The 15,978-nt window shown below is 38.9% G+C and overlaps 2 protein-coding genes across 2 annotated transcripts in view; both read left to right on the top strand.

The window, feature by feature from the left end:
- LOC131936303 (formin-binding protein 1-like) overlaps nt 1-4,208 on the top strand; it is a 33,265-nt gene extending 29,057 nt beyond the window's left edge. The window contains exons 13-14 of the mRNA XM_059293227.1: nt 44-129; nt 730-4,208. Coding sequence (XP_059149210.1) covers nt 44-129; nt 730-893 — 250 coding nt within the window. The 3' untranslated portion in view covers nt 894-4,208. The remainder of the gene's footprint in view (nt 1-43; nt 130-729) is intronic.
- Nucleotides 4,209-8,083: 3,875 nt separating this feature from the next.
- Nucleotides 8,084-15,978, top strand: part of LOC131936351 (phospholipid-transporting ATPase ABCA1) — a 33,871-nt gene continuing 25,976 nt past the window's right edge. Inside the window, exons 1-4 of the mRNA XM_059293287.1 lie at nt 8,084-8,105; nt 8,741-8,935; nt 10,339-10,619; nt 11,495-11,729. Of these exons, the coding sequence (XP_059149270.1) occupies nt 8,084-8,105; nt 8,741-8,935; nt 10,339-10,619; nt 11,495-11,729 (733 nt within the window). The remainder of the gene's footprint in view (nt 8,106-8,740; nt 8,936-10,338; nt 10,620-11,494; nt 11,730-15,978) is intronic.

Below are 15,978 nucleotides of genomic sequence, written 5' to 3'. Positions count from 1 at the left end.
ATCACTGAAATAACAATTGATTTACTGTTCTTTTATCCTGCAGGCCTATAGATGGTGATGAAGATGTTGAAGATGACTTTGACAACTTTCCTGTCATTGGGCGATGTAGAGCTCTGTATGCATTTGAAGGTAAATGATTTTCACAGATGGTTTTCTGCTGACTGTAGTTTTTAGTCACAGCTTTTGAATTGAAGTTTTCCTCAAATCCTGTTCATTTTGTCCAAGATCAGCTGTGTAGTTCCCATTGGTTCCCTCTATGAAACAATCATTGGTATACAGTTCCCTCTATTAAACAATCATTGGTATACCAAGTTCCCTCTATGAAACAATCATTGGTATACAGTTCCCTCTATTAAACAATCATTGGTATACCAAGTTCCCTCTATGAAACAATCATTGGTATACAGTTCCCTCTATTAAACAATCATTGGTATACAAAGTTCCCTTTATGAAACAATTATTGGTACACAATGTTCTCGCTATGAAACAATTATTGGTATACAGTTCCCTCTACGAAACAATCATTAGTATAGTAAGTTCCCTAAATGAAACAATTGTCTTCTATGAAACAATCATTGGTACATTGTTCCATGTATGAAACAATTATTGATATAATAAGTTCCCTCTATGAAACATTTAATGTTACTCAAAACTTGTTACCAACAGCCATCAATATTGCAATAATAATCTTTTATCTCTGGTCTTATTATAATGATCTTTTATCTGCAGCCATCAATGAAGGTTCAGTCCACATGGGGGAGAATGAGGAAATGCAAATACTTGAACAAGACCAAGGGGATGGGTGGACACGTGTTCGCAAAAATGACGGCAGTGAGGGCTTTGTTCCTACATCCTATATAGAATGTCACTATTATGACGGGGATCAAGTCTAGCTTTGAATGAAAGAATAGGGTTTGTGCTAATTTCTTGGATGGTTAATTCATGTTGGTGGTAGCTCAAGAAACATCCCAACCCAAAGAACACTGCAGAGTTGTGTGGGTGATATGAATCACAGTGCTCATTAAGTAGCAGTTTGAATTCAAACATAACAAAATTTTCCTGGATGACTGCGTGTACATATGAAGGTGACAATGTTAATTTAAAAGCCAAAGATCAGTCAACTAAGTACATTGTTTTGGCTGCCCCCCCCCCCTCCTCCCCCTGTGTGTGCTGTTCCCTGAAAACAAATTGTTCTATTTGGAATGTGAGTCAAACTAAAGTGGTTGCATTTCTACTGTGATACTCAAGAATCCCAACTGAGAAGAGACTCTTGCTCTTTTTGGTTAGCATGTGGAAGTATTATATTTTCCTGAACAGTTTATAATAATTAGATGAAAAACTATTGCCCAGCTTTGTACATTGGAATGGCAAAGTTTATATAGAGTAGTGCTTCAGAGTTTGTAAATTAGTCTTTATGCCCCTGTGAAAAAATAAGACAATCGGACTGAAGGTTTGCTGTGCAGGAATGGTTCGGCTCATTTGAATTTACACTGCAGCAGAATTCTTCAAGTCGTGCTTACATATAGCATGCTGTGGGATGGAGAACTATTTCGTTTGTTTTAGATATCATTTTTAACATTATATTAATGTTATGCAACATGATGTATTTTTATTATGTACTGACAGATTGGTTCATTTTTTTTAACCCTTGAGTTTACTTGTACAAAATTAATTGCAAGCATTATATTGAAACAAATTATTTAAATGTTTTACTGTATACAGCCTTTTTTAAAAAAAAAATGAATGTACACATTTTTACAATTGTAGTTTTTACTTTCATCTCTACTGTAATATTACTAATTTTATTTATTGTGAAGAAATTTTAAAAACAATGTTCATTTATATTTTAAATTTCCATTTATGTAAGTGTTGAGGGTGTCAAATTGATGATAAAATATTTTAACTCACATTTTTAATTTATGAGCCTTGTTTTTTTTGGATCAAATTAATATAAATAGTATTGTGTGGGAAGTGCAGTTCAAGGTATGGGTCATGTTGGCTGATGTCTGTCTTTTGCTTGAGCTATACATCACTTTTGTACGGTCATACAATTTTGTAAAAAAAAAATTTAAATTAGAAAAAATTGCCTTGTAGATTCTTAGCTGGGGATGTGTGTGGATTAATTAACCTTCAAATTTTATGTGTTGAAAAACCGGAACTCGTATAAATAATTCGGAATTCTAAAGTATAAAATATCACTGGATGTCATTTGCATGGCTGTAGTTGGCATATGTCAGTTTATGGGGATGCTAGATTGTTGGTTACACCACATGGATTCTATTGTATCAATACGAACAAAAACTTGTTCATCGTGTCTGTGTTATGTATTTCTTGACTGTCATCTTCTTCTAAGTTAATGCTCGTCATTTCAAAATCCTCTTCATGTTGTGTTTTTCTCTTATCTGATTCTTAAACTGTGTTGACTTAAACCTATAACAAGAGCTGATAAAAAAAATTTTGTTCTCTTCTAGATTACCATAACATGTTTATCTCTCCTAAAAACAAGTTAACCTTCCTTTTTGATAATGTCATACTGTTTGATTTATTGTTTAAATGTTTGTAGCATGTGAACAACCAATGGCCTTCAACAGTGTGAAATAATATTTTGACCATTTTACAAAAGGATTTAGTTCCTTTCTGTGTACAATTTACCTTTGTTATTTCAGACAGGGGAGTTAACCTTGTAGGGTAGATGATAGTATTTTGTTGTAAAGAAAGCATTTATTGATCTGATATTTCCGCGAAATTGATCACCCATAAAGTAGTGACAGTGCAATATAATCTGTTGAAATTTGTTTCCGCTATCTTTCAGTGGTACAAAACCCATCATCATAGTCATACAACAAAAACAATTTTTTTTTACTTGGAAATGTAATAAATAAGAATAGCTTGTATTATGTCCCTTTAAAAGATTTAAAAAAATTTTTTTTCATTTTGGTTCAAGGTGTTTGTTACAAAAAAGAAGATTGAGTAAACTAGTAATTTCTTCTGCTAAGTTAACATATTCATTTCTCTTTTAAACCCAGACTTTTAAAAAAATATCTAACCTGCAACCATGTTTGTGGTATGTCTATGATGATATCTGTAGTCTTGGTTCAGTCTCAGAACTTAAAAACCAGGCTTAGACTAGCCAAAAAAATGATTGTCTTGTAGTCTGATTAAGCTATTTGGCTTATTATAGGCTATTGAATATTATTTTTGTACTAGTCCAATTTTATTCCTGAGCTTTGAACTTCGTTTGAAGACTATTGTTAAAATATATAAGTCATATTGGATACTCAACAGAAAATTTAAAAATAGAAATTTTTTTTTACCGTGAAAAAGAAAGTAGATGTTACCAGAGAACTGACTTTTTTAGTTCAGAAAAATCTAATTTTTTCTTTTCAAGAAAATCGTAAAACAAACTCAAATACTAATTGAACCTAAAGGTTTTTCGTTAACTTAATCCTTGCTGTATCCAGCGATTTCAGTGGTACAAATAAGGAAAGTTATGGTTGTATTAGCAGTTGTTTTCTAAAATAACAATACAGAGTGTTTATTTTTGTTGAAACTGTAGTCCGATTAATTTTCTGATACATTGTCTTTAATGAAGCATAATTGTAATTTATGAAAGGATTGAGGTTAAGAAGTGCTTTGTTCTGCTATATCTACTTGTTTTATTGTTGAGTCATGTATGACAATTTATCCTGAATTTACTGTGGTGAGGTGGTCAATAGCCATGCTGTTTTGCAGTTATTAATTATGCTACTGGATGTGATGTAACCAGGTGTACTACACCATTATCAAAGTAGCTCATCGCATTTTTATTTTGTCTTAAAAATGATTTTTTATTTTATCTTAAAAAATGGTTTTTTATTTTGTCTTAAAAAATTATTTATAATTTTTAAAAATCGCCTTTTTAAATTGTAACTGATTCATAATGAGATTCTAGCCACTTAATTTTAATAAAATGAAATCATGAATAGACTACTTATAAATCTATTAAAAAAAAATTAAGTTTTTGGAACGTGATTTTTTTTTTTTGCTCGAGTTACTGTAGACTTTATGAACTAGTGATGGTTACTGGCCTTTGTTAGCTGCCTCTAATGCTCAATTTGCCATGAGTAGATTTAGATGAATCAATATGTGATGTTTATGTGTGTTTTGTTCTGAAATGTTCATGTCATTAACAAATTGAAGTACTGTTTATAGAACTAGGTTGTTTTTTTTTAAACAAAATATTGAATGACTAAATAAAAAATAAAATAAAAAACAAAGCTCAGGCCTATAGATGCTCATTAAATAATTTTTGTCATTTCTGTTAGCTGTAACAAATTTAACATATTTTTGTCAGAAAAGTTGTTTTAAATCCTATTGTCATGACCTATTAGTGAATGATACTTCTTAATTTTATATTTCTTTATAAATTTTAACTGTTTAAAATAAAAGCTGTACCATTTAAATAATTGAAGCTGCATCTGCCACCCCAGGAATACACATAATATTCCATCTACCCTGTACAGTATCATAGAGAGAAATTATGTATAATAGAATTGCATAATTGAATGTTGTATTTTTATCTGGAGTTAACATTAAGCTTGACAGGTTAATACTGGTCTGTTGTCTGGTTTTAAAATTTTTTAAGCTTAAATTTTTGAATTTTTAAATGTGGAATACTCTAGGGTGTAAGTTATATCCCCTTTTTAATGTAACTAAGAACATTTTAATGCTGTGACTAATTTTTACTAATTAATGTATTGTTATATAATTTATCTTAATGAAGACATTGTTTAGCACAGCACAATTATGTTATACGAAGCCCATGTATTCAAATTGTTTTAAGTTTTACAACTCAGTTCTACGAAGAAAATCCTTGAGTATTGAAATAACGTGCTGTTTTTTTTAACACATGATTTTAAAAGGTTTTGAACGGCCAGGTCAAGTTCAGCCATTGGTCACTGGCTGACCTAGCATTAACACAGGCCTGGTCAGTTAACATTTTGTTTGTTTCGTGTAAGTGACCAGTTACAGTTTGTCTGGACTAATGAATGCTTATTTATAATTGATCATCCTTATGTATTATACTGAAAATGTATTAAACTGATGTCATGATTTTTTTTAAAAACAACTGCTGACTTAAATCTTTTTGTGTTGTTTCAATAGTATTAGTTTGATGTTCATGGGGTAAAGCTCCATTCAGAATGTGTTGAAAATGTATGTGGTTTAAGTTCAGTCTGTTGTTTCTGGTGTGAAGCTCCCTTCAGAATGTGTAGAAAATGTTTGTGGTTTAAGTGTGTCTGTTGTTTTTGGTGTTAAACTCCCTTCAGAATGTGTAGAAAATGTTTGTGGTTTAAGTGCGAGTCTGTTGTTTCTGGTGTGAAGCTCCCTTCAGAATGTGTAGAAAATGTTTGTGGTTTAAGTGCGAGTCTGTTGTTTCTGGTGTGAAGCTCTCTTCAGAATGTGTAGGAAATGTTTGTGGTTTAAGTGTGTCTGTTGTTTCTGGTTTGAAGCTCCCTTCAGAATGTGTAGAAAATGTTTGTGGTTTAAGTGCGAGTCTGTTGTTTCTGGTGTGAAGCTCCCTTCAGAATGTGTAGAAAATGTTTGTGGTTTAAGTGTGTCTGTTGTTTTTGGTGTATAAATATGTAGGAAATGTGTGTCTACAGTTCTCACATAGGGATAGACATGAGTGATTCTTAAATAATGACAAGTATTCCAATACAGCTTAAGAATGCAAAGAAAACGTATTTAAAAAAAAATCTGATTACATGTATGCAAAATCTTGCGGGGGGGGGGGGGGGGGGGGGTAGTTGAACAGGTCAGAAGAAAATTTTAAAGTTCAAGCAAAAATTTAAAAAAAAATTGATCGAATGAGTAAGATTTATTTTTCTCTCGTTTCCTCTATGGGTTATTATAGAGATCAGAGCTGTATGTCCATGTTATAATGTACAAGGTAGATATCTAGTTAGTATTGTCTGCACTCGAACGGCGCGATAACTTAACTAAAAAGCCCAGAGCGTGGGTATCTGGGCACTAGTGTGCAGGACGTCCCTTCATATGACGAGATTACAGAAACGGGTAACTCTACTTGATCTGCCCCATTCATGAACATTTAGAAACTTGTGAAAAAAATATATTTAAGTATGAGGTTTTCCCGATCGTGTCTGCACTGCTTATTTTACATACCGGATGTGACGTTTTGTGTTGATAATCTTTTTAAAGTAACATCAAACGTGATTAAGTAATGGTGTTTACTTGCTTATAATTAGAATCTATTTATTTTTAATTTAAAAGATGCATAAATTTTTTTTTTCGTTCGGGCATTTGGTTGCAAATCTTGAAAGTATAATGTGTAGTAGACAAGCGAAACAAGTTGCAGGCAAGTGGAACAAGTAGCAGACGATTGTTGAAGGCGGAAGTCGCTTGCTAGCAGTCATGGGACAATTTGAACAGTTCTTGGCGCTGTTGTGGAAAAATTGGAAAATTAAGTATCGCTCATGGGGAAGCATTATATCAGAGCTACGTACGTCCTTACATTGGTTACTTAAGTAATTGTTAACGTTTGTTACTTAAGTTATAATAAGAGCAATCGAAGGTTATCCAAGTGTTTACATTAGCTACCCAAGTCTTAAGTAAGTGTTTACTTTGTTTATTCAAGTATTACTTGAAGTAAGTCTTCGCAACATTTAAGTAAGTGTTTACTTTGTTTATTTAAGTAAGTCTTTGCAGCATTTAAATAAGTATTTACTTTGGTTACTTAAATGTTTGGAGCTGATTTAGTTTTTTTATAAAGTAAGTCTTTAGATTGTTTACTTAAATAAACGTTTGCAGCCAGTTCGGGAGGAGGGGGGGGGGGGGTATTGCCTGGAAGAAACTCTACAGCGGCTACTTAAGTAGTGTTTCTTTCTGGCATCTCTTCAGGGGGGCGTGGTGTCGTTGAAGTATGTATTTTCTCTATATAAAATTCTCTTCTTGGAGACGTTAGAAAACAAGCTGTAAGCGCGCCTAAGAGTCCTCTCTCTTCCTCTCTATGCACATCGCAACCACCCTCACCCCACATTGTTGAGCTGTGGTTCACGCTAAATGTTTACAATCGTAGAGCCGGGTTTAGTGACGCCCATTAGGGGCAGATAATGTAGTTTGAAACTATTGTAAACTTAGAGGGGGGGGGGGGGTGTGTAACTAAGAGGAGGCTGTTTTCACGGGGTGGGGAATGGGGTTGGGGTAAAGGAGGGTTTTAGCGTTTTTAAAGCAAATTTTTTCAGTGACAGCAATGGTACTGTCGAATTCACAAATTATGAATGACTGAAAAGTAGAAAATAAAACTAAATAGCGACGTGTGATACGCCGCGGGTCGGCTCGTATAATATATTTTTCTATATCATTCGGGGGTGGGGTGGGGGGGCATATATTTGCTTCCTGGTGATGTACCCCCCCCCCCCCCCCGTTTCCCCGAAGATACACCTGAAAGAAACTCTGCACACAAGTTGCTATCTTGTTCCAGTGCTCCCGCTAGCAGTGTCCGGGTTCATGTTTTCGGTTCACTCGAGTGCGCCCCATCGCAAGTCTGTGGAGTTGGACTTGCTGGGCAGGAAAATTTTGGAGCATCAGCCGAACACGGAACTAGTCTACACGCCCGTGTCGCACGCCGTGGAACAGATGCTGCTAGTGACCAACATATGTAAGAGCAAACGCGAAGTTTTTTATTTTTAGAGCAAGACTTAATTAATTAGCCCCAGTCTTATAAACAAATTTATAACCCGAAGTTTTGCTCTAGCTAATTAATGAACTTAAACTAAGCCTTGCCTAGTCTTTACTATTTTATCTCACAGGTTTATATCTTTGGCTTAGATCTGTCAGCAGTGTTTCTTTCTGACTTTTTTTTTCTCCGGGGGTGAGGAGGAGTGGGGGTTGAGGGGTTCGGGGGCACTTAAAATTTAAAATTTTCCGTGGGGGAGGGACGGATTAACATACTAAAACTTTAAGGGAGGGGGCGGGGCGAACACTTATAAAAGTATATATTTTCTATGTAAAATTTCATTTCGTTCGAGTGGGGGGGGGGGGGGGGGGGAATGGTCCACCCCCCCCCCCCTTCCCGTCCTTGAGGATGCCTGGAAGAAAATCTGTCAGTAAATTTAACCAAATGGTGGTTACTGTATCCATCATCTTTAGTTTCCTCTAGCTCCTCCCATTACCACAAAGGTTACTTTGTCAATCATCTTTAGTTACCTCTAGCTCCTCCCACTACCCCGAAGGTTACTTTTTCAATCATCTTTAGTTGCCTCTAGCTCCTCCCACTACCCCGAAGCTTACTTTGTCAATCATCTTTAGTTGCCTCTAGCTCCTCCACTACCCCAAAGGTTACTTTGTCAATCATCTTTAGTTGCCTCTAGCTCCCCCCCCCCCCACTACCCAAAAGGTTACTTTGTCAATCATCTTTAGTTGCCTCTAGCTCCCCCCCCCCCCCCACTACCCAAAGGTTACTGTATCCATCATCTTTAGTTTCCTCTAGCTCCTCCCACTACCCCGAAGGTTACTTTGTCCATCTTTAGTTTCCTCTAGCTCCTCCCACTACCCCGAAGGTTACTTTGTCAATCATCTTTAGTTGCCTCTAGCTCCTCCCACTACCCCGAAGGTTACTTTGTCAATCATCTTTAGTTACTTCTAGCTCCTCCCACTACCCCAAAGGTTACTTTGTCAATCATCTTTAGTTTCCTCTAGCTCCTCCCACTACCCCAAAGGTTACTTTGTCAATCATCTTTAGTTGCCTCTAGCTCCTCCCATTCGACGGTGGAAGCAGCTACCATTCGCTATGACAAGAACAAGGCTAAGGGCAACAACACGACGCCTGTGGTCAGTTTTCAGTTGGATGACGTCACCACGGTGCCCAAACATCTCAAGTTCTTCGTCGTTGTGGATTACAAATACCACCCATACAAGGTCTATGGAAAAAGCGAGAGTGAGTCAATTTTTCCAATTTAAGCTTATAGTAATATGTTATAAACCTAATGGAGTAATAAGCTTATTCAGTTTCTGAGTTGACCATAGGCCAGTTTTCCGATGAGGATTCTCAAAAAATCGTCTTCAAAATTTTTTTAACCCGTTGTGTAGTCCCAATTCTCTCTTTTTTTTTTTCACAATCAATCGATCACTATTAGATTAGAATACATTAAAGTTATTCCTCCTGAGCTGCGGTAAATATAGCAGCAAGTCGGCCACCATCCTAAACAGTCGACACAATTGATGTTGACGTACATCGGCTTCGTTGTTCCCTCCTTTTCAATCCCCACTCTCACGCCTAGCCATAACGCTTACCGTTAAATAAGAATGTTCGAGAAAGTTTAGGGAAGATTACTCCCGCTTTATTTTTTACTCGAGTCTATTCTATTTAAAACATTAAGTCTTTAACAAATGATAAAAAAACATTAATACAGCACGATTGCACTGACAGTACCATCCTTCTTATAAAAGAACGAGCCGACCCGCAGCGTATCATACGCCGCTATTTAGTTGTTTTATTTTCTACTTTTCAGTAATTCATAATTTGTGAATTCGACAGCACCAATGCTGCCACTGAAAATATTTGCTTTAAAACACTACCCCCCCCCCTTTCCCCCAACCCCTACCCTACTACCCTACACCCCCCCCCCCCCCCGTGAAAGCAGCCTCCTCTTAGTTACCTCCTGTAAGTTTAAAATCGTTTCAAACTAAATTATCTGCCCCTAATAGCCGTCAACAAACCCGGCTCTACGATTTGTAAACATTTAGAGTGAACCACAGCTCACCAGATCTTATGGGGGTGGGGTGGGGGTGGTAGTGATAGAGAGGAAAAGAGGGGACTGCAAAGGCGCGCTTGCAGCTTGTTTTCTATCGGCTCCCAGAAGAGAATTATATATATACGAGCCGGCCCGCGGCATAACATACGCCGCTATTTAGTTTTTGTTTATTCTACTTTTCAGTAATTCATAATTTGTGAATTCGACAGTACCAACGCTGGCACTGAAAATATTTCTTTAAAACACTATAAGTAGCTCGTTAAGGACCATACCCCCCCCCCCCCCCCTTTCCTCTCCCCCCCCCCCCCCCAACGTTTAAAAATCGTTTCAAACTAAATTATCTTCCCCTAATAGCCGTCACTAAACCCGACTCCACGAAGGTAAACATAGCGTGAACCACAGCTCACTGAGACCATGTAGGGGTGGGGATGGTAGGGAGCGCGTTTACAGCTTGTTTTCTAGCGTCTCCCAGAAGAGAATTATATATATATATATATATATATATATATATATATATATATATATATATATATATATATATATACATGAAAGTTTATGGGAAACAACTCTCGTTTTATTTTTCTAGTTTTACCACTGATTCCCACTTTCTCGAACTGGCCGGAGGTACACAGCGCCATGTATCAGGTTACGAGGCTATACATGGACTATTGGCAGAACCGAAATGGCACCGAGGCAACTATGAAACAACTCGTCTTGACCAGAATGCCGAGCAAACCCAAACATGATTTGAATAGAACTGGCGAAAGTACCGTGAGATTCATGCAATCTCTGTTGGCATTGTGGTACATGCCTCTGTTTTGTTTTGCCACAATAACGCTGGTGGAGGAACGCGAGAGGAAGATTAAGGTAACCTGGTTTTTACAAGCATTTAATGATTAAGGTCAAACTTTTAATGATTAAGGTGAACTAGTTTTACAATTATTTAATGATTAAGGTGAACTCGTAATACAAGCATTTAATGATTAGAGAAACTGGCTGTATAAGCATTAAGATAAACTGGTTTTACAAGCATTTAATGGTTAAGGTAAACTCGTAATACAAGCATTTAATGATTAAGGTAAACTCGTAATACAAGCATTTAATGATTAAGGTAAACTCGTAATACAAGCATTTAATGATTAAGGTAAATTCGTAATACAAGCATTTAATGATTAAGGTAAACTCGTAATACAAGCATTTAATGATTAAGGTAAAATCGTAATTCAAGCATTTTATGATTAAGGTAAACTCGTAGTACAAGCATTTTATGATTAAGGTAAACTCGTAATACAAGCATTTTATGATTAAGGTAAACTTGTAGTACAAGCATTTTATGATTAAGGTAAACTCGTAATACAAGCATTTAATGATTTAGGTAAACTGGTTTTTACAAGAATTTATTGATTAAGGTGAACTGGTTTACAAGCACTTAATGATTAAGGTAAACTAGTTTTACAATAATCTAATAATAAAAGTAAACTAGTTGTAGGCCCTACAAGCATCCAATGATGCTCCCCCCCCCCCTCCTCCTGAAGAAAGTCTACCGCTCCCCCCCACCCCCCCTCCGAAAAAAATGGAATTCATATAGAAAACATATACTTTTACCAGTGTCTGCCATCCCCCCCCCCCGTAAAATATTGTACCCCCCCCCCCGCCCGAAAATATCATGCCCCCCCCCCCCGGAGAAAAAAGTCTGGAAGAAACTCTGTGTCTAACTAACACGTATACCCATCCCTCCCCAGGAGTCCATGAAACTGATGGGGTTGGGCGAGTCGATCTACTGGATGTCCTGGTTCGCCATGAACTTCATCTACGGCCTCTTCATGAGCCTGCTCGCCTTTTTTGTCGTCTACGGGAACTACTCCGACTCCGGGCCGCTGTTCCAGTCTTCGTCCGGTCTGTTTGTTATTTTTGAGCTGTGGGCAGTCACCAACACGATAACAGCGGCGTTTCTTATGTCAACGTTTTTCAAGAACGGTAAAGTTTCAGTGGAGAGTGGTTGTTTTATGAATAAGTGTGGTTTTATTACAGGGGTTGGGGCAGTCGTTTCATTACAGACGATGAAGGTGTGGTTTCATTACAGAGATGGGAGGTGTGGTTGCATTGCAGAGATGTGAGGTGTGGTTTAATTACAGAGAAGGGAGGTGTGGTTACATTACAGAGATGGGAGGTGTGGTTTTTTTTTATTACAGAGATGGGAGGTGTGGTTACATTACAGAGATGGGAGGTGTGGTTTAATTACAGAGATGGGAGGTGGGGTTTCATTACACAGATGGGAGGTGGGGTTTTATTACAGAGGTGGGAGGTGTGGTTTTATTACAGAGGTGGGAGGTGGGGTTTTATTACAGGGGTTGGGGGAGTGGTTTTATTACAGAGGTGGGAGGTGGGGTTTCATTACAGAGATGGGAGGTGGGGTTTTATTACAGAGGTGGGAGGTGTGGTTTTATTACAGAGGTGGGAGGTGGGGTTTCATTACAGAGATGGGAGGTGGGGTTTCATTACAGAGATGGGAGGTGTGGTTTTATTACAGAGGTGGGAGGTGGGGTTTCATTACAGAGATGGGAGGTGGGGTTTCATTACAGAGGTGGGAGGTGTGGTTTTATTACAGAGGTGGGAGGTGGGGTTTTATTACAGGGGTTGGGGGAGTGGTTTTATTACAGAGGTGGGAGGTGGGGTTTCATTACAGAGATGGGAGGTGGGGTTTTATTACAGAGGTGGGAGGTGTGGTTTTATTACAGAGGTGGGAGGTGGGGTTTCATTACAGAGATGGGAGGTGGGGTTTCATTACAGAGATGGGAGGTGTGGTTTTATTACAGAGGTGGGAGGTGGGGTTTCATTACAGAGATGGGAGGTGGGGTTTCATTACAGAGGTGGGAGGTGTGGTTTTATTACAGAGGTGGGAGGTGTGGTTTTATTACAGAGGTGGGAGGTGTGGTTTTATTACAGAGATGGGAGGTGTGGTTTTATTACAGAGGTGGGAGGTGGGGTTTTATTACAGAGGTGGGAGGTGTGGTTTTATTACAGAGGTGGGAGGTGTGGTTTTATTACAGAGGTGGGAGGTGTGGTTTTATTACAGAGGTGGGAGGTGTGGTTTTATTACAGAGGTGGGAGGTGGGGTTTCATTACAGAGATGGGAGGTGGGGTTTTATTACAGAGGTGGGAGGTGTGGTTTTATTACAGAGATGGGAGGTGTGGTTTTATTACAGAGGTGGGAGGTGTGGTTTTATTACAGAGGTGGGAGGTGGGGTTTTATTACAGAGGTGGGAGGTGTGGTTTTATTACAGAGGTGGGAGGTGGGGTTTCATTACAGAGATGGGAGGTGGGGTTTTATTACAGAGATGGGAGGCGTGGTTTTATTACAGAGGTGGGAGGTGTGGTTTTATTACAGAGATGGGAGGTGGGGTTTTATTACAGAGGTGGGAGGTGGGGTTTCATTACAGAGATGGGAGGTGGGGTTTCATTACAGAGATGGGAGGTGTGGTTTTATTACAGGTCTAGCTGTAGTCTGTAAGTTCTAAGTTCATCGTGACGTGTGAGCTATGAGCTAGGTCTAGCTGTAGTCTGTAAAGTCAAAGTTCAATTCCATGATAAAGAAGTATGTGGCGGGTTCAGGTTTTTTTTAAGAATATGACTATTGTTTTCTTACAGAGATGGGAGGTGTGGTTTTATTACAGAGATGGGAGGTGTGGTTTTATTACAGGCGATGGAGGTGTGGTTTTATTACAGAGATGGGAGGTGTGGTTGCATTACAGAAATGGGAGGTGTTGTTGCATTACAGAGATGGGAGGTGTGGTTTTATTACAGGTAATGGAGGTGTGGTTTTATTACAGAGATGGGAGGTGTGGTTTCATTACAGAGATGGGAGGTGTGGTTTTATTACAGAGATGGGAGGTGTGGTTTTATTACAGGGGTTGGGGGAGTGGTTTCATTACAGACGATGGAGGTGTGGTTTTATTACAGAGATGGGAGGTGTGGTTTTATTACAGAGATGGGAGGTGTGGTTTTATTACAGAGATGGGAGGTGTGGTTTTATTACAGGGGTTGGGGGAGTGGTTTCATTACAGACGATGGGAGGTGTGGTTGCATTACAGATGGGAGGTGTGGTTTCATTACAGAGATGGGAGGTGTGGTTTAATTACAGAGATGGGAGGTGTGGTTTTATTACAGAGATGGGAGGTGTGGTTGCATTACAGAAATGGGAGGTGTGGTTACATTACAGAGATGGGAGGTGGGGTTTCATTACAGAGGTGGGAGGTGGGGTTTTATTACAGAGATGGGAGGTGTGGTTTTATTACAGGTCTAGCTGTAGTCTGTAAGTTCTAAGTTCATCGTGACGTGTGAGCTATGAGCTAGGTCTAGCTGTAGTCTGTAAAGTCAAAGTTCAATTCCATGATAAAGAAGTATGTGGCGGGTTCAGGTTTTTTTTAAGAATATGACTATTGTTTTCTTACAGAGATGGGAGGTGTGGTTTTATTACAGAGATGGGAGGTGTGGTTTTATTACAGGCGATGGAGGTGTGGTTTTATTACAGAGATGGGAGATGTGGTTGCATTACAGAAATGGGAGGTGTGGTTGCATTACAGAGATGGGAGGTGTGGTTTTATTACAGGTAATGGAGGTGTGGTTTTATTACAGAGATGGGAGGTGTGGTTTCATTACAGAGATGGGAGGTGTGGTTTTATTACAGAGATGGGAGGTGTGGTTTTATTACAGGGGTTGGGGGAGTGGTTTCATTACAGACGATGGAGGTGTGGTTTTATTACAGAGATGGGAGGTGTGGTTTTATTACAGAGATGGGAGGTGTGGTTTTATTACAGAGATGGGAGGTGTGGTTTTATTACAGGGGTTGGGGGAGTGGTTTCATTACAGACGATGGGAGGTGTGGTTGCATTACAGATGGGAGGTGTGGTTTCATTACAGAGATGGGAGGTGTGGTTTAATTACAGAGATGGGAGGTGTGGTTTTATTACAGAGATGGGAGGTGTGGTTGCATTACAGAAATGGGAGGTGTGGTTACATTACAGAGATGGGAGGTGGGGTTTCATTACACAGATGGGAGGTGGGGTTTTATTACAGAGATGGGAGGTGGGGTTTCATTACAGAGATGGGAGGTGGGGTTTTATTACAGAGCTGGGAGGTGTGGTTTTATTACAGAGGTGGGAGGTGGGGTTTCATTACAGAGATGGGAGGTGGGGTTTCATTACAGAGATGGGAGGTGTGGTTTTATTACAGAGATGGGAGGTGGGGTTTCATTACAGAGATGGGAGGTGGGGTTTTATTACAGAGGTGGGAGGTGGGGTTTCATTACAGAGATGGGAGGTGGGGTTTCATTACAGAGATGGGAGGTGTGGTTTTATTACAGGTCTAGCTGTAGTCTGTAAGTTCTAAGTTCATCGTGACGTGTGAGCTATGAGCTAGGTCTAGCTGTAGTCTGTAAAGTCAAAGTTCAAATCCATGATAAAGAAGTATGTGGCGGGTTCAGTTTTTTTTTAAGAATATGACTATTGTTTTCTTACAGAGATGGGAGGTGTGGTTTTATTACAGAGATGGGAGGTGTGGTTTTATTACAGGCGATGGAGGTGTGGTTTTATTACAGAGATGGGAGATGTGGTTGCATTACAGAAATGGGAGGTGTGGTTGCATTACAGAGATGGGAGGTGTGGTTTTATTACAGGTAATGGAGGTGTGGTTTTATTACAGAGATGGGAGGTGTGGTTTCATTACAGAGATGGGAGGTGTGGTTTTCTTACAGAGATGGGAGGTGTGGTTTTATTACAGGGGTTGGGGGAGTGGTTTCATTACAGACGATGGAGGTGTGGTTTTATTACAGAGATGGAAGGTGTGGTTTTATTACAGAGATGGGAGGTGTGATTTTATTACAGAGATGGGAGGTGTGGTTTTATTACAGGGGTTGGGGGAGTGGTTTCATTACAGACGATGGGAGGTGTGGTTGCATTACAGATGGGAGGTGTGGTTTCATTACAGAGATGGGAGGTGTGGTTTAATTACAGAGATGGGAGGTGTGGTTTTATTACAGAGATGGGAGGTGTGGTTGCATTACAGAAATGGGAGGTGTGGTTACATTACAGAGATGGGAGGTGTGGTTTATTTACAGAGATGGGGGGGGGGGGTGTGGTTACATTACAGAGATGGGAGGTGTAGTTTCATTACAGGTCTAGCTGTAGTCTGTAAGTTCAAAGTTCATCGTGACGTGTGAGCTGTGAGC

The sequence above is a fragment of the Physella acuta genome, unplaced genomic scaffold (assembly GCF_028476545.2).
Source record: "Physella acuta isolate Inbredline_101_S28 unplaced genomic scaffold, ASM2847654v3 ptg000175l, whole genome shotgun sequence".
Classification (NCBI taxonomy): domain Eukaryota; kingdom Metazoa; phylum Mollusca; class Gastropoda; family Physidae; genus Physella; species Physella acuta.
This window is presented reverse-complemented; position numbering and strand designations above follow the sequence as displayed.